Here is a 21,791-nt window from a genome sequence, read left to right as displayed (position 1 = left end):
CAAAGTTTAAGATGGCACTATATAACACGCTGGAATTAATTTACCTCACGTTTTGTTAAAAAACTAAATTGCACCAGAGATGGGACACATTTCTTTAGAGTGAACATCCTTTATAATGAACCAACAAACTTTTGAGTAGACAGAGCTGGATGGTATTTATTGGGCTAAGCCTACAACCGCTGGTGACAGGGTTAGGATTCTTTAATGGAAACTGGGAAATAAATCAGGAAATCAGAGTTGGACAGCATGTTATCAAGCTACACAGCTTTCACAAGTCAGTCCTTTGTGGATGTCCACGATCGTCGCCTATTCTGGTTGATCCTCATCACGCTAATTCACCACAATCAGCTGTTCTCAAATGTTTTTTTTTTCATCACAAGCTCTGATAAAAGCTTATATTGTCCATTAGCGACAGCCTCACACATACGCAGCCACAGGAGTCCTCTCTGTATCTGTGGTTTTGAGTCAAACTAATGTCAAGCGCAATTTACTCCTGAAGTGGTCCTTTCTAAAAGAAGCCCAACATATACATGGCCGCGGGTTCCTCTTTGACTCGGTGTGGGTTCAGCGGCTTCAGCGGCCTCATTCGAATGCGTGACTGCCTGAAACTAATGTTATGTGACTTGAGTTCCGAAAGTGGGTCTCGGCCCAGAGAGAGAGGAGGCATGCAGGGGAAGTGGAAACACAACAGGAAAAGGGGTCTAATGAGCTCCCTCCCTCCCCCTTCTCCTCCCTAAACACATTCCCATTTTAGGTGGGCTGTCTCCTGCAACAAAAGGAAAACCAGCAGGGGGAAACACAGCCGAGAAATACTTATGCAAGTCCTTCTGTCGCTCTCTTTTTCTCCTTTTTTCATGCATGCGTCTGCCTGAAATGTTGAACTTTAGACACACGTGAGCGTCAGTGGGCTGGTACAAGCCTGGACTCTTCGCAATGACTTTGACAGGCAGTTGGTGAGTCTCCTCATTTACCGACCAGGAGGACAGTGTGTGTGTGTGTGTGTGTGTGTGTGTGCGTGTGTGTGTGTGCCTCTTGGAGACATCGACGAGTCATTGTGGACCGCTAGAGGACAACCCTTAAGATCTTCTGCCAGAAACAAGACTTAAGTGCTGCACTTACATTGATCCAGACTTTTTCAGTCTCTGTCATATTATCTCTCCTGTGCACAAGGAGGATGAAAGTTTGTGCTTGAAAGCCTCATGGCTCAAAGTCCCTCACAGTCACGTCCTGTGATTGTCTCTGGCGTGTGGGTGGAAGGAGGTAGGAGTGTTCGACTCGGCCTTAGCATCAGTGAAAAAGAGAGAAGGAGGCGCCTGGTTGTCTAGTCATCTGAGGCTGGCCGAAGCCATCGGTGTGGACCATGGGTGCTGCACCTCTGGAGGAGTACTGTGGGTCTGTCTTCTGGGTGAGTTCAATAGCCAGGCTTAATGATTCTAAAGGGAGACACAAGGGAAATGGCTTCATTATGACCTTAGTTGGCACTTTTTCCACTGTCAAGATGAAAAATACTGAATAACTTGTTAAACTTTTGACACACATACGATCAGTATTTGTTGACAGTAAATTCACTGAAATATTACAAGAGAACTACAAGCACACTGTCATACAATGCAGTATCTCTTATAACTACAAGCATGTGTGTCATAGACACGTTGATTTGACAGGTGTTTTTTGAAAGTTATGATGATCTGGTATTTTGTATTTAATATTATTACAATATACCAATCATTATACCTCATCAACGCAGACAAAAAAATCAACATCATGAGCTTCACCTCACTGCAAGACTGTTGCTTCATTATACTGTCGACTTTTAGTACAGGTCAGACTAATATGAAAGACACGCTGTAGCCGCGAAAGTTATTTATAAAGAAATAAACGGAACCAAGTTGTGAAAAACCAGTTCATATGAGTAAAAAAAAATAAATTGTTTATCTGAAAACATGGATGTTTTCACCCCTGTACACACTCAGCTCAGCGAACATGTGACTTACCAGTGATGACTCTGATGTATTACATGACTCAGCATGTCCGTCAACTGCAGCACCCTCACAAGCTGTAACTCGGAATACACATGATTGGATTGTAAAATTAAAGGAAAATAGATATGATTTTTTCTTCTCATTAGCAGGACATTCAAAAAAACAAGGTGGAGACAAAAAGAGTGACTGATCAATATGTTGAGTGATAGATCGTCAAAATTGGCATCCTCTTTAATTAATTTGTTCATTATTTCTGTCAGTTTTCAGGCAAAAATAGTTGAAACGTTCTCTGCTTGAAGCTTCCCAAATGGAAGGATCCTCTACTTTTCTTCGTCATTTGCCGCTATCAAGCCGAATATGGTTTGGGGGGTTTTTATGTTGGGATGATGAAACACATTTGAGGACATCACAAGGAGGTTTTGATTGTCATTTTTTTCACTTCTTTTGACATCAGAAAGAGTAAATGTGCACAGAGCACATAGTCCACATTTCCTGTAGCTTGTAATCATAGTGTAGACTGTGTTCTGTACATTGGCCTCTCCTAATAACCAGTTTCCCACATAGCAGTTATCATTATAACCATCATGCTCAAAACTCTAATCAGTACTTTTAAAGCACTTAAAAGCTTGAAATGCCGCATCTGCTCTGTCAGGGTCTGTTTTTTTTTTTTCCTTTCAACTCTCTCCTCTCTCCGGAAGTGCTTATCACACATGCAGCAATAACCATGAACCGAGAGTTTAATCACATTTGAGTCACTGTTGATTACATTTTTAATCAAGGGGATGTGGCGTGTCCCCGCAGTGCAATTTTGAGTGAGTTAAGGGGTGCGCAGATGGGAGTGTGTCTGTGTTGCCTTTCTCTGAGATTAGGTGACTCCATAGACGATGGTTTAATCCCTGTGTGTTTGCATGTGCACCTCAGAATGCCTCGTATCTGGACAGAGAAGACCCAGACCTCCCAGTCTGTGTTGAGCAGACGGTGCTGGTCTGGATCCCCCTGGGGTTCCTGTGGCTCTGTGCCCCCTGGAACCTGGTGTCGCTCTGCAGGAGGACACAAGTGAACACGAAACACCTGTCCAAGCTCTACATCTGCAAACAGGTAATGCACACAGCAATAAAAAGAAACAAACAGACGCACTGGCGGATGTTAATTAGCGACACTTCCACCAGCAACAGGCACACCGTGACTAAATAATCCTGATCCAAAGCTGTCTCCGTTGGCCAAGTTTTGATTTAAAGGCCCAGTGTGAAGGATTTAATGAGCAGCTATGGAACATAATAACCACATAAATTCTTTTAAATGTTTTCATTAATGTTTTATTACCTTGAAATATGAATCATGTTCTCGTTATGTTAGAATGAGCCTTTTATGTCTGACATGTACAGAGGGAATGGGTCTTCTTCCATGTGTTATTATTATTATTATCAGTATTATTGACATTTCCCAAATTCTTTGTCAGAGACATTTTATTCAATCACAGTATAGTCACCTTCAATACAATGAATCAAGTTTATATACAGAACATTTCAAATACAAAACAGATATAGCATGTACATGAGTAGAAATCACAAATCATGTAAGAAAATATGATATACAGTATAATAAAAAAAAAAGGCATTCATAAACATATGGATAATGGATGATAGCTGTAGTGCACAGTACAGCAGGTTCTGACCTGACATCTGAATATGATGTTCCTCACCTCTGGGCCCATCTCATCACCCCACGACAGGGTTAACAACACTCACACAAACACATTAACACAGATGCACGTACATTAGCCACTGTTAACACTCATTTAACAGAGTAACACAATGTCGCAGCTATTGGCTAACAATCGTCATGTGCAAACATCGCTTAGTATCATCATCATTAAAGAAGTTAAAATCAGAAAAAAAACACTTCTATATAACCTGTCTAGCTAAAATGCAAGTGAAAAGCAAAGAGAGACACAAACGGTAGAGGAACTGAGGTAAGACGAAGGCCTTTAGTTAGTTTTATCATGATGAAATGAGGGTTCGCAATCATCTATTAACTGATGTTAGCTGATTGCAGGTTGCTGTTATAACATGACATGTTCCAGTTTTACAATGATGTTACGGAGAGAGACTGAACAAGAAAACATGACTCTTTACTGTAGGTGGAAAAAAAAAACCCTCCAAAGCTCTGAAAATAGTAAAGCTACATATCTGAGACTGAGTTTTTAGTAGCCGCCTTCAGTGTGGTCGAGCTGTGGGGTGTGCAACCTCACTGCTGGACGCCACCAAATCCTACAAACTGGACCTTTAAAACAACCGGCTTCCAGCACAAACACAAAAGTTCCACGGAGCCCCTTCATGTATAGCGGTAGTTTGCTGCTCATACTTAATAACGCTAACTTTCAAACCAGAGAAAGGTGCTCTTCATTTGGTCTGTTGGTTTTGGCCTGTCTGTGGCTCCCACTTCTGGGTAAATGCCAGATGTTACATCAGAGAGTGGGGGCTGAGGTTAGCGAACATGAACATAATATAAAACTGTAATCATTACCTCGGTGAGATAGATTTCAACCTGAGTCATGCTACATGGATTATCTGGAAATCTGCAACAGTTGTTTGACAGTGAAGACAGCGACTCTCCTAGATCCCACAGTGCTTCTCAACATCGCCATCTACATCTCTTGTTTCTGATGTTCATCACTGTGGAGCTGCTACTCGTTACTTCGCTGTCCAGTGTCAAAATGCACACTGAAGCGCGAACATCTGAACACTTTTGAGTGGACTCCACCTTTAACATGTTGTGGTTGGTGTCATTTATTTGTCTGGTTTGTCTTTCCTCCACGCAGGTTGTGGTGTCTCTGTTGCTCCTGACGGCCATAGCAGGCCTGGCCGTCACATTAGGAGAGGATTATGGTCCGAGCGCAGACGCACCGTCTACGCTGAAAAATGCTGGGGTATACTATGCAAACCCTGTCCTGTACATCGTCACATGGGTAAATACAAGTGGTCATTCGTTTATTTATTTGCACAAGGTGGAAGGCCGTTGTGTTTCTCTAATGTTCTGACTCGTCCTCTTTGTCAGATCCTTCTGCTGTTGTGTCAGGCGGGAGTGAGGCGGAGGGAGGGGGCCGTAGACTCCGGATCTCTCTTTGTATTCTGGCTGCTCCTCGTTGTGTGCGACATCTTCCCTTTCCAGACCCTCTTACGAGAGGCACTCAAGCTGGTAAGAGCAGAGATGAAGTTGGAACAAGGCCTAGAATGCACATTTCCACTCCAGCCGTAAGTATCAGTAACAAAAATAGATATAAATATCTTTCCTCCTGTCTTTTTTGACTTTCAGGGAGAGATCAGAGACATCCCTCGTTTTTGCCTTTTCTACATTTCCTTCGGGCTGGAGTTGATTGCCCTGATTCTCTCTGCCGTGGCTGATGTCCCACCGGAAGCCAAGGAGCGTGTTAAAAAGGTACATGAGCGCAGGTTATTGTTTTGTTGTCTTTTTGTTGTGATGCAGCTAGATTCATGATAATCAGACAAATGTAATACGCTGAACCTCCATCACCTCGGCCTGCTGTTAACGCAATCAGCCTGCTGCCTTTTATTGCTTTGATCCACAGAATCCCGAGGCAGGTGCAGCATTTTTGAGCAGAATTACGTTCAACTGGTTTCAAAGGTAAGTTAAAAGTAGCCACAGAAAGAATCCCAGCATGCATCGGCGCGCGCACGACACAACTTTTCTCCCTGTCTCTCCAGCATGGTGATAAAGGGATACAAGCAGCCGCTGGTGCAGGAGGACATGTGGGACCTGAATGAGGCGGACAGCACTGCTCACATCAACGAGCGCTTCCAGCATTTCATGCAAGCCGAGTTTGCCGCCGCCCAGGTCCGCTACCAGTGCAAGTTAAAGAAGAAACAGGACGAGAGAAGAGACAAAGCCCAGGAGGACTTAAAGAATGGCCTTTCCAACGGTCTCGGGAAAGGTGTGAGCCAGGACATGCTGATGATGGTAAAAGGGTGTATTATTCATTATTTCGAATAATTGAACCTATTCAATTAGTTCGAGCTCATCAAAGGTATTGTTCAATCTATATGTTTCTTTAGGAGGAAAAGGGGAAAAAAGAAGATGAAAAGAAGAAGAAGAAAAAGGACAAAGAGAAGGAGGAGGAAGAAGACTATCCCAATGCGTGGCTTATTACCACCATTTACAGGACCTTCAAGGGGGTTCTGCTCGAATCTGCCGTCTTCAAACTTCTGCAGGACCTGCTGGCATTTGTCAGTCCTCAACTCCTCAAGTGAGTCAAGTCTGAAATAAAACCTACAGACCACATGGATTAATGTCTGTTTAACAGTTTTGTTTCGATGTCGATGGTGAACGACTTGAATTCTTCTTCATAAACATCATAAACAGAACACAGTCAGTCACCAGCGTCGACACGGCACTTGTTTTTACAGTTTACCGCGGTGTGCTCCTGTACTCTGTTAGCAGCCGCTGCAATCATTAACTCAAGGTCAATAAACTCGCAGGGAGCAGATTGTTTTCTTCTCAAACTTCTCGTCTTCAGCCTCAATCGACGTGGTGTCGGATAACATCGCTCAGGCCATTTTTGCTGAGCAGGGGCAGAAAAATCTTTTTTTTACAACTATTTTTCACATTTATCCAGTATTACTCCCCGAGACCTGTAAACAGACTTTGATGTGTTAAAATCAATGGAGTTCCTCTTGAAAGCTCTTAAAATAACATCCAGTGGCCCTGTTAACATCCACTTATAGCTTAACTATTCACTCAGCCCGACCTTCACTCCCAACACCATTGTCTGAGGGGAAAGGGGAAATGGCGAAGAGAGAAAGAAAAGCAAATAGGATACGAAATGAAAGAGAAAGGGATAAAAGTACACGACATGCCTTAATAAATCCCGTTAAGCTCCGCGGCTAGTTCACCAAACAATGAGAAACACAGCTAAGTAAATAGGCCTCAGTTTCAGCGTATAGACATGCCATACATCGTTAGAATGCCTAGAATTGTCATGGTTCTATTCTTCCAAACCATTCTGAGTCAAAAGTAGATCAGCAAGGTACAATCAACAAACAAGCACGTGCAAAGTTCTGGCAAATCACTAATGGTGTGTGTGTGTGTGTTACAGTAGTGGATGAAATGGCAACAAAAATGGTCTCTTTTTATTCTCCACTAGATCCATAATGTAGACCAGTGGCCCGCTCTCTCTTCTTTCCCCTTTCACCTGAGAACACACGCGCCATGTAGTCAACAAAATTTCAAATCCAGCAATGTATAGTTTATATCAGTTGTTGAAGCCCTAAACTTGGAATTGATTAAAGAAAAATAACTTCCATTAGATGTGGGAAACACCAGCGTTGCAGGTTTTGAGATAGCTGGGGGTTTTTTTTTACACGTTTTTTTCTTTTTCTTTTTTCTTCTCCTAGATTGATGATCTCCTTCACTCAGGACAAATCCAGTTATGCCTGGGAGGGTTACCTGTATGCAGTGCTGCTGCTGGTGGTGGCCGTCCTGCAGTCTCTGTTACTGCAGCAGTACTTCCAGCGCTGCTTTGTACTGGGGATGAAGGTTCGCACTGCTCTAATGGCTGCTGTGTACAAAAAGGTAATATCATGGGTCACATCACACTGACATTTCTGGGTTTTTTTGTTTTTTTTTAACCTTATACAAAGTTAAAGAATAAATACACCAGTTTGCCGTGCTTGAGTATATAAATTGCTACCCCTAATTCTCCTCCTCTTTCTTCTTTTCCATCCACCTCTCTCTCTCTGCAATCCCTCCTCCATCCATTTCTTTTCAAGGCATTGGTGGTATCTAATGAGGCCCGTAAAGAGTCAACCGTTGGCGAAACGGTGAACTTGATGTCGGCAGACGCCCAGCGCTTCAACGATGTGACCAACTTCATCCACCTGCTGTGGTCCTGCCCGCTGCAGATCATCGTTTCTATTGTTTTCCTGTGGTTCGAGTTGGGACCGTCCGTGCTGGCAGGACTGGCAGTCATGGTGCTAATGGTGCCGATCAATGGACTGCTGGCTACCAAGGCCAGGAAAATCCAGGTCAGCAGAAATGCACACACTTTGAGGATAATTATATAAGCATTAACATTCCCCCTCTTCTGTTCCCCCCTCTCCTCTCTGTGACATTACGTTCAGGTGAAGCACATCTCCTCTCCAGCTCCAGTCAGCAGTCAGCATTACAGTACATAAACTACAGACAACGGTGGTCATCCATGCAGATCACCGGTTGCCATCAGGCTGATAAACAGGAGCGAAGATAAATCCACTTATTTATCTAAAAAGTTAAAAAGTAATCCATGAGCTGTCCTCCTGTTGATAAAAAACAGAATCTGATGTGATTCTAGAACAGGGGTCAGCAGCCTTTACTATCAAAATAGCCATGTTTGCCCCCATCCCTCACCCATAAAATCTGTCTGGCGCTGCAAAACATGTATCTTATAATGAAGGTCAGGCAGCCTGTCAAGATTATTAAAAGGCCTAAATGAGCGTTCATTTTTTTTTTTTTTAAACTATTACTCTACTTTGCATTTCCATTTCAATGATGCCATGTTTTGGTGCATTTAAGAAGCAAAAGAACTAGCCTACAGAGCCTATAGAACTAGAGTATCAACACCGAACTATATATGCAGACCTACTTAAGTCCTATGTGTTCGTGAAAATGTACACAATAAAAACCCTCGTGCTTGAGCATAAAACACAATGATTTTTAATTCAGGGTCATTCAATTAATCACAACTTGAGCGGTACATACAATTATGTGTGTAGACTTCATATTTGTACTGTTTTTTTACTGAATGTAAGTGTGTATATTTATATTTATATTTATATTTATATATTTATATATACACATATAATATATCTCCAGCATATGTATCTGCACCTGGCTCTCCTGCAGAGCTGGCCAAGCACATATTGTGCCTTTAATCTCCTTTCACAAAGGCTATGATTCAAGTCATTTATTAAACCACACTCCATGAATACGAACAACACGTTTTTGTATATGGAACCAGAGACTAATTGTATCCCTTGTGCAAGAGGCAGACAGAGGCATTGAGACCTCGGAACCTTTCTGTCAGATAAATAACCAACACATTGTTTTTGTAACCTCTTGCACTGCTTGGTTCTGTCTGCTGGGTTGGATTACATTTGCCCATATGAACATGTGTGGATGCACTGCATACATGTGTGTGTATTTTTGTATTTTTCTGTTGAACACAAGCTCCATGTCCCTAATGACTCACATCTCTTTTCAGATAGAGAACATGAAGTTCAAGGACAAAAGACTGAAAATAATGAATGAAATACTAAATGGTATCAAGGTGAGCACCATTATTCAGTTCTTTTTCCGTCATCAGCAATAAGTCACTCAGGATGACGTTTGTTCCCTATTTTGGGTGAAATTGATTCAAGTGAAATGATTTGAGTACAATGAAAGGGTGGAGGGTGGGGAAGGCAATTATGTGAGAACTTTCTCAGAAGAAAGGATATTAGCCTCTGGGAAAAGCCGAAACGTTTAATCCACGGGGCCTTCTATTATACTGCTTCCACCACCTGTGTTTTATTTTGGCAGAGAGTTATAAAAAAACATCCCTCCGCGTCCTCAGCACTTCACACACTAACTCCCTCGCCCCTCCCCTCTTTATCTTTCACCTGCCACCAGATCTTGAAGCTGTACGGGTGGGAGCCCTCCTTCCAGGCGCAGGTGGAGGGCATCAGAGGAAAAGAATTAAAAGTCATGAGGAAGTTTGCCTACCTGTCGTCCGTCTCCACCTTCATCTTCAGCTGTGCCCCGGCTTTGGTGAGTTCTTCTTCACAGTTAACCTCTTTCACAAATGGCAGTTCAACATGGTCTTTTTTTTTTCTTTTCTTTTTTTAATCGTGCTTTTTAATCATTACTTTTTTCCCCGCAGGTTTCTCTGGCCACTTTTGCGGTGTTTGTTGGAGTGAGCTCAGACAACGTGTTGACCGCTGAGAAAGCTTTCACTTCCATCTCTCTTTTCAACATCCTCCGATTTCCCCTGGCAATGCTGCCGATGCTAATTGCTGCCATTGTGCAGGTAAGAAAACGACAGCTCACCTTTCATGGATGCACGTCAAACCCGCGCTAAAAGCCCACTTATCTGTTCTTTTGCTCTTTAGACGTCCGTGTCGAGGAAGCGCTTGGAGAAGTTTCTGGGAGGCGATGACATTGACAGTGACATTGTGCGGCATGACCCCAGTTTCAGTGCGTTCACCATCAGCATCTGCACCTGTTCTCGACTGTTTGTTGGGATGTGTAAAGTACATCTGTCCTCTCTCTCCATGTCTGTTCATCTTTTAGACTCTGCTGTTAGCGTGTGTGACGGTTCCTTTGCTTGGGAAAGAGATGCTGAGCCTCTGCTGAAAAAGTACATTTGATGAGTCAGACACAAGATTACGCATTTGGATATTAAGGCATGCGACTGTAAATCATTGAACTTGTTGCTGCTGTATTTTAATATTTACTCTCCGTGTGTTTGTTAGTCTGTCTTTGGATATTAAACCAGGCCGGTTGGTGGCAGTCGTGGGAGCTGTGGGCTCAGGAAAGTCCTCCCTCATGTCAGCGCTCCTGGGAGAGATGCACTGCACCAAAGGCTTTATCAACATCCAGGTGACGTCTTGTTGTCCGACTTCATAATGTCTGCCTAACAACAATGTAATGAGCATCACGTAACATTTTTTCTTTTTTTGGGGGCGGGGGGTAATTTAGATGAAAGATCAAACCATTTTTAAGCACCCAAGCACCCAAAAAACAGTAGGAAAAAGTGGTTGCTCCAGGATTTAAATACAGTCTTTTCCACCACGACAAGAAAATCTGAGTGAGAACAAGCAGAGGTGGCTCTTCAAACTGTTGAACAATGCAGACAAATGAGGCTCTCTAACATCTCATGAGCCCAGTGAATGCCCACTTTTACACAGCAGAAGGCAGTTTACGGTGTGATGACATCAACTTCTGTGACTAACTCTAAGTGCTGTTCTCTCCAGGGTTCCCTCGCTTTTGTGCCGCAGCAAGCCTGGATCCAAAATGCCACTCTGCGGGATAATATCCTCTTTGGCTCTCCGCATGAAGAAGACAGGTTCCAGGATGTGATAAAGGCCTGCGCTTTGGCCCCTGACCTGGAGCTGCTGCCTGGGGGTGACCTCACTGAGATTGGCGAGAAAGTAAGACTCAGATTATTATTATTATTATTATTATTTTTATTTTTATTTTTTTTCATGGATGAGAGAGATGGGGGGGGGGTGTCATGCAGCAATGGCGCCACAGGTCGAAATCAAATGTAGTTTAATGTGTGAATATATGTAAAATCATGATACTGATCATTGTTTACACTGTTTACACGTTTCTGTTATTTTTTTTAAATATAAAAATAATACAATGTCAGTGGCTTCTCAGAAACCGCTGAGAAAGAACATCATGTCTGGTTTAATTTCACATACTGGTGGGAAGATTCAGTGACGGAGTATGCCTAAAAGTGAGGCCAAGACAACCATAAGCAAACCATGCTGAATTTTCTCTCCTCTCCTCTCCTCTCCTCTCCTCTCCTCTCCTCTGTCCTCAGGGCATCAATCTCTCAGGGGGTCAGAAGCAGCGTGTGAGCTTGGCTCGGGCAGCATACAGTCAGGCTGATATCTATCTATTAGATGACCCCTTGTCTGCGGTGGATTCTCATGTGGGAAAGCATCTCTTTGATAAAGTGATTGGACCTAATGGAGTACTGAAAGAAAAGGTTTGTGCTGAGCTGGGCCGACACAAGTCCGTCTATCAGTATTAAATTAGAGGAGCTGCTATTTGAATGTGGTAGGATTCACAGTAACATGTTATATATTGGAAACACTGCAAGTACATCAGGATATGTGAATATACAGTCATTCCACAGACCTGAATTATAGTTTCACACCTGAGGCCGACTTTCTCTTTCCCTGTACAGACTCGTATCCTGGTGACTCACGGCGTGAGCTTCCTGCCATACGTAGATGAAATAGTGGTCTTGGTGGATGGAGTGGTTTCTGAAGTAGGATCTTACAAAAGCCTCCGTGCAAGAAAAGGAGCCTTTTCTGAGTTTATTGACACTTATGCTGGAGAACAAAATAATCAGATGCATTCAGAGTCAGGTAATTACATGTTCGTCTCACTATATAATGAATGGAAGGAACACGAAATACTGTGCTTTTATAGCACAAACGCAAATGTATATGGGTTTCAATATAGAGATGGGGTTTTTTTTCACCCCAATCCCCATCTGAGTCCTTTAATATCTTATTTATGCCGATGCCGAGGCCTGATCCGATACTTGGCCTTAACTAATATTATCCTGGATAATACAGCTGCATTAAGAAAAAAAGTACCTGCATCCAAGCTGGTCTTTAATAGTTTTTTATTTTTTATTTTGTTGAAACGAAGTATATACTTTTATATGGCTCTTCATCATTCTGCATATGCTATGGCCTACCACGTTCCTTGCGTCACCAGGTGAGTCTGTGACGCTGCACTGTGACAGCAGACCCTCGAGTACAGCCAGCTGAGGTGTGTGCGAGCTGTAGCCCACGCTTGGTACCTCCATACCATCCATTGCTTTTTTCATATTCCTTATGTCATGACGTAAAATGACGTGGACACGTTGCTTGTCTGTTCAGCATCTCCTTGGTCGCCTGTTTTACATGCTTTGCTGTATGAGACCCACAAAACTAGTGTGCATACTGGCATGTTGTAACTCAAAATTGGAATAAAGGTATCCAGAGCGATTGATTTAATTACCTTCTCCGTAATATTTTATCATACCAAGTGAGTAGTATTAAATGCAGCTCTTTTGTTACCCCCTCGCAAAACAGTCGTATTGCAGATGTTACATGGCGCCGTTGGACTGCTTTCGCTTTCTAATTTAAGTTATTTCCACACTGCAGACATTTTATCAGCAGGTTTGCCAGAGTAACACAAATTGTCCTGTGACGTAAAAAAAAAAGGAAAAGAAAAATCGATCTTGAGTCCACATTCAAAATTGCCAATCCTTAATCAGTGGAAAAATGCCCATATCCCGATCCGGCAGATCGGATCGGGACATCCCTATTTCTATATGATTATGGTGTCAGTATTTAGATGAATGCTGCAATGACATTTCTTTGGATTCTATGTGTAGCAATGTTTTACATTTTTATGTTTCACTCAAAAGAGCAAAAATAAGAAAGGAGAAAAGAAAAAAGACTGATAAAGCACCACATATAATATAAGATCATATTTATTCAGATCGTGACCAGGACGTTGCAGACGTAGAGCTCATCCCAGAGCGAGAGGACACTCAACCTGACTCGCCTTTGGAGGACACAGTTACTGTTACCCTGAAGAGAGAAAGCAGTATCCGTCGTAGCCAGCGTAACGGCAGGTGAGCGCACAGTGAAGTGTGGGCAACAACATTAAAAAACAGCTTGATATTGTCTCACAGTCTTTCTAGTTTTCCTGCACAGTAATCCTGTTGTCTCTTTTGTATCCTGTTTTTGAATGACTATGTTCTGTCCTTTTTTTTTCTAGTGTCAGACTAAGAAAAAATAGTTCCATAAAAAAAGTACAAGATGTTGGTGAATCAAAGAAAGGCCAGAGGCTCATAGAGAAGGAAACTATGGAAACAGGACAGGTAATCTTAGTTATTGGTCCTGCTTAGTACATTCAACAGCACAAATGACACAAAATTGCAAAAGTAGAGCTTATTCCTGAGCCTTTTTTCTCTCTGATATCCAGGTGAAGTTCTCATTGTACCTCCAGTACCTGCGAGCCATGGGCTGGGGATATAGTGTCATGGTCTTCGTGGTGTACTTCATCCAGAACATTGCTTTCATCGGCCAGAACCTGTGGCTGAGTGACTGGACCAATGATGCAGCGGTGTACTACAACAAGACATACCCTAACTGGAAAAGGGACACCAGGGTGGGAGTGTTTGGAGCTCTGGGAGTGGCTCAGGGTAAGTGGTTACCCATTTTATAGAGTAAAAATTAAAAAAAATTAAAAATGACGGCGAGATAAGTGCTTCTTGTTTTGGCCACAAGAGGCTTAAGTGCATCACTAACCCATGTTGTTGATAGGGCTAAAACCATTCATAATTTCTCCCGGGTGAGGTTTAGGTTCTAGATACATCTAGATAATGGTATTGTATGTTAGCAAGCTGTGTCAAATTACTGACATGTCTTTCTTTTTGCTAGAAATGTATTTTAATTGGCACTGAGCTGATGGTAGCCTGCTAGCTAGCAAGTGAAAAACTTGATATTTTTCATGGTTAACTTACAGCTACAGCCTAAATTTGAATTGTATTTCCTTTACTCACCAAACATTTCTTGGTCGCTCCTTACCTCAACATTAATGTAGTATTCAGAAAATGTAGTGGGAACTAACTACAGAAGCTGTTTCTATGCATCTGTTTGCCTGTGGACATGTTTTATCACAGCAATAGCGTCACAACAATCTTAAGATGCAGTCATTAAACTTTATAGGTGTGTAGCTGAGATAAAATGAAGGCCAAGTTCCGAGTTGGGTGCACCGTTGTGTGAAAATTACATGAATTTACAAGGCTAATGTTAGCCGCATTAGCCTCTCCGTCTGCAACTTCCTCACTGGTTTCTGAGGTGGAGGGTTTGTCAGTCTCTTGCTCAGTCCACTTTGTTTTACCAGAACGTCTGTACATTTGTGTAATATACAGTTAGCTGGCCATATGTTTCAGTAATATGTAGTGAGCTGACTTGTTTCCAATTATGAATAGGTGCCACACAGGGATTTAGCGTTTTGCTAGTGAGCATGTTCACATGATTGCAGAGAGGAATCATGGGTAGGCTGTCCTCATTGTTGTGTGAATGAAATGGTTGAATGGTTCTTCAGTTCTCTCTCTCATGCTTTTGTGCTACGTTGGCTTTCAATTTGTGAAGTTGAAGTTATATGTTTTAGAGACCGTCTCCTTTTTATGACAGGCCTCTTTGTGTTCCTCGGCACTCTGCTCCTGGCCAATGCTTCGGTCAATGCATCTGGTATCCTGCATTCAAGGCTGCTTAACAACATTTTGCGTGTTCCCATGATGTTCTTTGACACAACACCCACCGGTAGGGTGGTCAACCGCTTTGCAAAGGTAGGACTTTAATGGTCTTCAAAATGTCTCCCATCTTCTTTTTTCACCGTCTTGCTTTATCATTAGGATACCCGTACAGAAGAAGATTACTTGTCACCTGGCCAAACTGAGTCACAAGTGCAAATTAGTCTGGAGCCTCTTAGTCGTCGTATCAAACCTTCTCCATATAAGATATAAGAAGACTGTTATAATTGGCTGGACCCAGGTAATGTCAGCTGGAATTTAGTCAGAGGGGTTAGAGGGGGGCTAGACATGACTGCCAGAGCAAATTAAAACTGAGCTCCCAGAATCGTCTTGTTTACAGGCTACGCCTCGTGAATGTCTGCATAAAGTCATCCTAGTGAATGTCGGAATATATTAGATTAATCTGCTGGAATGGAGTTCATGTAATTATGGTACTCAGAGAAAATAGAGCAGCACTTATCACCTTGGAGATTCCGGTTTTAAAGCTTTCTGGGACTTAATGACTCTTTTATGTCTGAAGCTCCCACAGGTATTATAATAAATGGAGGAAAAAATAGCACTGTAATAGTATGATAATAACAACAACAACAACAACAACAATAATAATAATAATAATAATAATAATAATAATAATAATAATAATGATAATTCCCAGTTGGGACTAACTCTTTCATTCACTGGTTCAAAAGGACATTTTCACAGTGGATGAAGCCATCCCACAGTCCTTCCGCTCCTGGATCCTGTGTCTGCTGGGTGTTCTGGGGACACTGTTTGTCATCTGTTTGGCTACTCCTTTCTTCACCATCCTCATCGTTCCTCTTTCTGTAGTATACTACTTTGTGCAGGTGAGCTGACCAGAAAAAATACTGCTTAGGGAAAAGTGAAAAGAAGAAGAAGAGATTAATTGCTGGGGGAGGGGGCAGAAAATGTTCTGTTTGTATTGCATGGATAATCCCATTTCTGTCTGTACAGCGCTTCTATGTGGCGACATCAAGACAGCTGCGTCGACTAGACTCAGTGTCACGCTCTCCTATATACTCACACTTCAGTGAGACGGTGTCAGGTCTGTCGGTGATAAGAGCCTACGGCCATCAAGAAAGGTTTTTGAAGCACAACGAAATGACTATCGATGGAAACCTGAAGAGCGTCTACCCATGGATCGTGTCAAACAGGTCAGATATTGATTCCAAGTGCTCCTTCAAAATACACATCATCATCAGATCCAAACCAATATTTGTCTGAAGGGGTGTGGGTCTCAGTGTGTTTCAGCGCAACATGCTTCTATTTGTGTGCATGTTGTGTGTGTGTGTTTGTTCCGTCTGCAGATGGCTCGCCATCCGTCTGGAGTTTCTTGGGAACCTGGTGGTGTTTTTCTCTGCTCTGTTTGCCGTCATTTCAAGAGACTCTTTGGACAGCGGCCTGGTTGGCCTGTCCATATCCTACGCTCTTAATGTCAGTGATACACTTACTCTCTCAACACACACTCTGCAGATAATGTTTATGCCATATAATATTTACAGTGATGATGATGGCGATTCTTGTGGCGATAATTAGCTCTAAACAAACAATTCTGTCTTTTTGCGGCTTCGCAGGTCACACAGACCCTCAACTGGCTGGTGAGGATGACGTCTGAGCTGGAGACCAATATCGTCGCCGTGGAGAGAGTGAGTGAATACAGCGAGCTTGAGAACGAGGTACGTTGAACAGAGACAAGGCCAAACAAATGTATCAAATTCCTTGAATGGAATAGTTGCTGACCATTAGGTTAGGACGTTAGCTGAGGTTTAAGGGCAGGGCAGGGGCACATTATCTTTCTTTCTTTTTCAAGAAACCTTGAAGGTTTTGATGACCTGTCATATGTTCTACTTATGGCATACAGATGCACAGCATGAGGACTTTTAAAAAAGTGTCTATGGAAGGTGTCATTATCATTTTGTTGTTTAACACTTATTCGTTGACTTTGAATATGGTCATGTGAAGTAGGCTCTTTCGTAGTTTAGAACGGAAATATGCAGATGTATGTAAGCTCACACAAGTGCTCCTCCATTTCTCATCTAATCTGTGCATCTCTCTCTCAAGGCCAAGTGGGTCACTGATACCCGGCCTACGGAGGATTGGCCCACCGAAGGAAAGCTGCGGTTTGAAAACTACAAGGTCCGTTACAGACCTGGATTAGACCTGGTGCTGCATGGAATCACCTGTGACATCAGCAGCACTGAGAAGGTGTGTGTGTGTGTGTGCCTCTGTATACCTGTCAGTGTGTGCATGAGTGTATGACGAGCCTGTTGGATTTATCAGGGTGTGAATCTTAATTGGGCTGCTGATTCTGAAAGGATCATTATTATTGAGCCAGGATGCAGCTGAATATATGAAATATGTCTTTAAAACAACAGAAATATTGTCATATAAACTCAATGCCAGTGTTGTTATAAGTACCCAAAATATATTGTGTTAAAATATTACTTTGGTAAAAGTGAAAGGTGCCCATATGAATAGTACTCAAGTAGTATCTGATATTAAATGTGCTTAGGTACTAAGAATCTTCCCAGCTCATCATTCATCATTAAATATCATCATTTATCAATGTTTTTAATGTTGACATTAACTACTACATTTACTGAACTACTGTGTCAGTACAAATTCAGGGTGCTTTATTTGAGTATTTCCATTTGATGCAACTTTATTCTTTTACTCCACTTAATCTCAGAGGTAAACATTGTCCTGTTTTACTCCACTGGATATGGTTACTGGTTACTTTTCAGATTGCATTCTGGTCCAGTGAAAAACATGGGTTTCCAGATGTGTTGATGCTGAAGGTTTTGTGATATCATCATGCTCGAGGAATCGAGCAATAATTCTGTTTAGTTTTGTAGCTGCTGTTTATATTTTGTGACTGCCTGCGCACACTGTAAATAACTAGTAACTTTAGATCAAGAAAACCTGTCAAATCAGATGAAACAGGTTTGACCGTGTTACACATGGAGGGATTCTACACATCAAATGTGCGACGTTTAAGTCAGCCTAGCTCCGCCTTTGTTTTGTTGCTTCTCTTAAAGAAAACCTAAATCTGAACTCCTTTTTAGTCCCTGCTCATTTCATGCCTTTTATCTTTCCAAGCCAGTGTGGATGGTTTATTTATTGGTCTCAGGTGCTTATATATATATACAGAATACTTGATTTAAGGGACTGGCTCTCCCCCCCTTGGGTCCATCAACCTTGATCTTTTCATTAGTGAGGCTTTTAGTGCAAGTCCAGTATGTGCACATTGCACACAGTCTGCAGCACAAGGCATGCACAGGTAACAACCAAGAAAGGTACCAGGCATTGCATCTTATGTTATGGAAGTGCCTACTACAAAGCAGACATGATTATAACATATCAAAATCCGAAAAGATGTTACTCATTTACTGTATGTCTCTCTCTGCATCCAGATTGGCATCGTGGGCCGCACGGGAGCAGGGAAATCGAGCCTGACCAACTGCCTGTTTAGAATCATTGAAGCGGCTGAAGGTCGCATCCTCATTGACGGTGTGGATATTTCCCTAATAGGCCTGCATGATCTGCGAAACAGGCTCACAATCATACCACAGGTACACAAACACACAAAACACTCTAACTCACACACAGCATTCTGTTTTTTTTTTTTTATAACTGAGACACTGACTCATCCAACCCTATGCATACCAGGATCCGGTGTTGTTCTCCGGGACCTTGAGGATGAATCTGGATCCGTTCGACAGATTCAGTGATGAGGACATCTGGAGAGTGTTGGAGCTCTCCCATCTGAAGGAGTATGTAGCAGGGCTCCAGGAGGGATTACAGCATGAGGTCGCAGAGGGAGGAGAGAACCTCAGGTGGGCCATCGAAATAAATCATCCTCATTACAAAAGATTAAAGATACAGCAAATGAAAACAGTCCAAACCAGTTTATTTACAGTTGTTGATCACGTGTAAGTCTGCCACAACTTGTATTTCGTGTTAATCTGCATTTGGCCCCTAGGTACAGGACACATTTAAATCAATTTTCACCTCAACATACATGGCAACATGTAAAATGATTACCTGGCAGCGTGGTACTCTCCAATATTTTTGGATAATAATGTAAAATTACACAGCTAACGTGTTTTCGTCAGCAGCTTCTGAAGCCCTGCAGTGCACTTTATTGGCACCCATTTATGACTCACTCTCATATCTCCATGTTCCACAAACACACGTTGAGCATGACGCTGTTTTCCCAGTGTTGGACAGAGGCAGCTGCTGTGTTTGGCCCGTGCACTGCTGAGAAAGTCACGCATCTTAATCCTGGATGAGGCCACAGCAGCTGTTGACCTGGAGACAGATGACCTGATTCAGACCACCATCCGCAAAGAGTTTTCACACTGCACTGTCCTCACCATTGCCCACCGCCTGCACAGCATCATGGATAGCTCCAGGTGAGATGGTGTTCCTGAACAGGTTTCCGTGAGGTGACTCTGCATTCAACTTACTCCACACTGTCAGTGGCAAATTTCTTTTCGTCTTCTTTCACCCTTGTTATGTGCATGGACTGGAACCCACACTGGGCCCTATTGAACTGATCTATGGCTGTTGGTTTAAAGCGCACACTTACAAATGTGTGTTAAAGTCCATTTAGCAGGTTAAACGGCAGATAATCTGGAGCGTCAGTTAGTATTTTATGTGAATTAATGTTCTGTGTTGTTCTACACATCAGAAGTTCACACTTGGTCCAAATTCGTATGGTGAAATAGTTTGGAGTGAAGCAGCTGTCGTCCTGATAAATCCTGAGATCCTGTCTCAAAATCTATTTTTTTACGAATAACTTTTTTTAAAATTCTGCTTCCTCTGGAGACTTTCCTCTTCAGCTTTTTAATTTTGCTTCTTAAATGTGCCACAATATTATGCGTGTGTGTGTATGTGTGTGTTGTGAACCCACTTATGAAGGCGCATCTCCTGAATAATGCGCCTTTCAAGTAGCAGGAAAATAACTGCGCTACTGACATCAGACCAGCTTTTTGTTGGTGCTGTGAGCTGCTTTGCGCCAGGTGTAAGACTGAGCCCATTACCTGTGCTTTCAGTGTTAAAGTGGAGTGATTCTACCCAGATTTTTTCGGATATTGTAAAGCAAACAAGCACCATGTGATGTCTCCTGGGCTGCTGCACCACCCTGACGAAATGACACAGTAGAGAGCGTTATTTGCAGTACAGTCTGTACCCATCGGGTTCGTGGGCCAGGTGTTCCACAAGTTAGAGTGCATCCTCTGTTGTGAAAAAAATCATGATGGCAACAGCTGCGAAGTCAAGTACCCCTCTAAATGCACATCTCTTCAAAAAAGGAAACATGAAAAGATCTGCGAGACACTGAAGTCTCCAGTGGCTTTGCTTGGATGTGACAGCAGCGCCATAGCCGGGTCGTGTGAGGTGGTGGGTTGTGTAGGATGAGTGGAATTTATTCATTGTACTCCATATCTACTGTTTAGAGATTTGAGTTCTCCCACACGCTGCCTGCAGTAGGTGCAATAGTTTGCTTTCTTGCGAGCCAGGAGCTGATGCTTATCTTCACGTTGTGTCATTATTGAGAATAAAAAACATTATGAACATGTACAACAGGCTGTTAATCAGGTTGTATAGGTTGCACTTGTTTTGAAAATAAGCACACAGCAGTACTTTCTTCCACTGGATGTCATGAGAGTAGAGCTCTGAGGAAAAAAAAAAACAAAAACCGTCTTGTCCATCAATTGTTCCGTAAAATGCAGCCTTTCATCCTCTGTGATTGTTTCTTTCTCAAAGTAAGAAGAGGGCTCAAGATTAACCCAGCATGCATTTGGGTATAAGGCAGGGGAAGACTGTAGGCTGTTGTTAGGTAGACTTCCACAGTGTACTTTATGTTCAGGGACACATTTCTTTCTAGTTCGTGTGTCAAGATTTTATATCTTGTGAGGCATTTACTTTCAGTTAAGTGCTGTTTGTTTCGAACCTGAACTGACTTTATGTTCCAATGGATTGCACAAACATATGCACATTGATCTCCGCCTCATCTGAGGACATTCCTAAGATATCCTCTTCTGGCAGCCATTAATGACATTTTCACACTCAGATGGTTACTTTTCCTGCCTTTGTTCCTCCTCTGCAGGGTAATGGTGCTTGATGCTGGCAAAATTGTGGAATTCGATTCTCCAGACAACCTGCTTGAAAAACGAGGTCATTTCTACGCCATGGCAAAGGATGCCGGGATAACGAATGACGAGAACACCGCTCTCTAACTTTTATGTTTGATTTAGCTCCACAAATTGCATTTGTTGTTTTGATTAAAAAGCTGGACCGTGCTTTGACATAAAGAAATATTGCAACATTTGTATTTATAGGAAGATATATAAAGAAATCATATTCTGTATGTAAATAATTTTTATATGTGAACAATAAATATTATTTCTCAAAGGCTGCTTTATTGTTTTTGCTTAAGTGTCACATCATCGCAACTCTGATGTCTGTACAGTAAGTGTGACACCCCAGCTAGAAGTGTTATGGGGTCAGTGCTGCACAATAATGCATGTATAATGCTCTGCCTAAAGTAGACAAGTGTACAATGAGGAGAGTCCATATCGAGGGGCTGAAATCAACACGCATGCAGAGTGGTGCACGGAGAACAAACTACGGCTCAACGTCAGCGAAACCAAGCAGCTGAATGTTGATTTTAGAACAAGTGGGGATGTGCAATGACCAAT

At 42.4% G+C, this 21,791-nt stretch overlaps 1 protein-coding gene across 1 annotated transcript; it reads left to right on the top strand.

Moving 5' to 3' along the window:
* The first annotated feature begins 978 nt into the window (after nucleotides 1-978).
* Nucleotides 979-21,509, top strand: abcc2 (ATP-binding cassette, sub-family C (CFTR/MRP), member 2). The gene is made up of 32 exons (XM_037124095.1): nucleotides 979-1,405; nucleotides 2,904-3,080; nucleotides 4,804-4,950; nucleotides 5,040-5,180; nucleotides 5,298-5,420; nucleotides 5,572-5,627; nucleotides 5,708-5,960; nucleotides 6,056-6,246; nucleotides 7,394-7,571; nucleotides 7,769-8,023; nucleotides 9,238-9,303; nucleotides 9,645-9,782; nucleotides 9,895-10,041; nucleotides 10,124-10,208; nucleotides 10,305-10,371; nucleotides 10,487-10,613; nucleotides 10,988-11,164; nucleotides 11,563-11,730; nucleotides 11,932-12,115; nucleotides 13,245-13,380; nucleotides 13,527-13,629; nucleotides 13,734-13,953; nucleotides 14,951-15,105; nucleotides 15,759-15,914; nucleotides 16,042-16,241; nucleotides 16,395-16,521; nucleotides 16,662-16,763; nucleotides 17,149-17,292; nucleotides 18,501-18,659; nucleotides 18,757-18,923; nucleotides 19,308-19,502; nucleotides 21,200-21,509. The coding sequence occupies exons 1-32, from the start codon at nucleotides 1,361-1,363 to the stop codon at nucleotides 21,327-21,329; spliced, it is 4,719 nt and encodes a 1,572-aa protein (XP_036979990.1). The 5' UTR covers nucleotides 979-1,360; the 3' UTR covers nucleotides 21,330-21,509.
* Nucleotides 21,510-21,791: the final 282 nt, after the last annotated feature.

Source organism: Acanthopagrus latus, chromosome 15 (genome assembly GCF_904848185.1).
Source record: "Acanthopagrus latus isolate v.2019 chromosome 15, fAcaLat1.1, whole genome shotgun sequence".
In the NCBI taxonomy this organism is placed as follows: domain Eukaryota; kingdom Metazoa; phylum Chordata; class Actinopteri; order Spariformes; family Sparidae; genus Acanthopagrus; species Acanthopagrus latus.
Note: the sequence above shows the minus strand (reverse complement) of the source record. Positions and strands in the feature narration are given on the sequence as shown.

Coding starts and splice junctions, on each gene's coding strand:
- abcc2 (XM_037124095.1), top strand. CDS start 1,361: ATGGGTGCTGCACCTCTGGAGGAGTACTGTGGGTCTGTCTTCTGG. Junction 4,951..5,039: donor TCCTGTACATCGTCACATGG/GTAAATACAAGT, acceptor CCTCTTTGTCAG/ATCCTTCTGCTGTTGTGTCA. Junction 16,522..16,661: donor CCATATCCTACGCTCTTAAT/GTCAGTGATACA, acceptor GCGGCTTCGCAG/GTCACACAGACCCTCAACTG.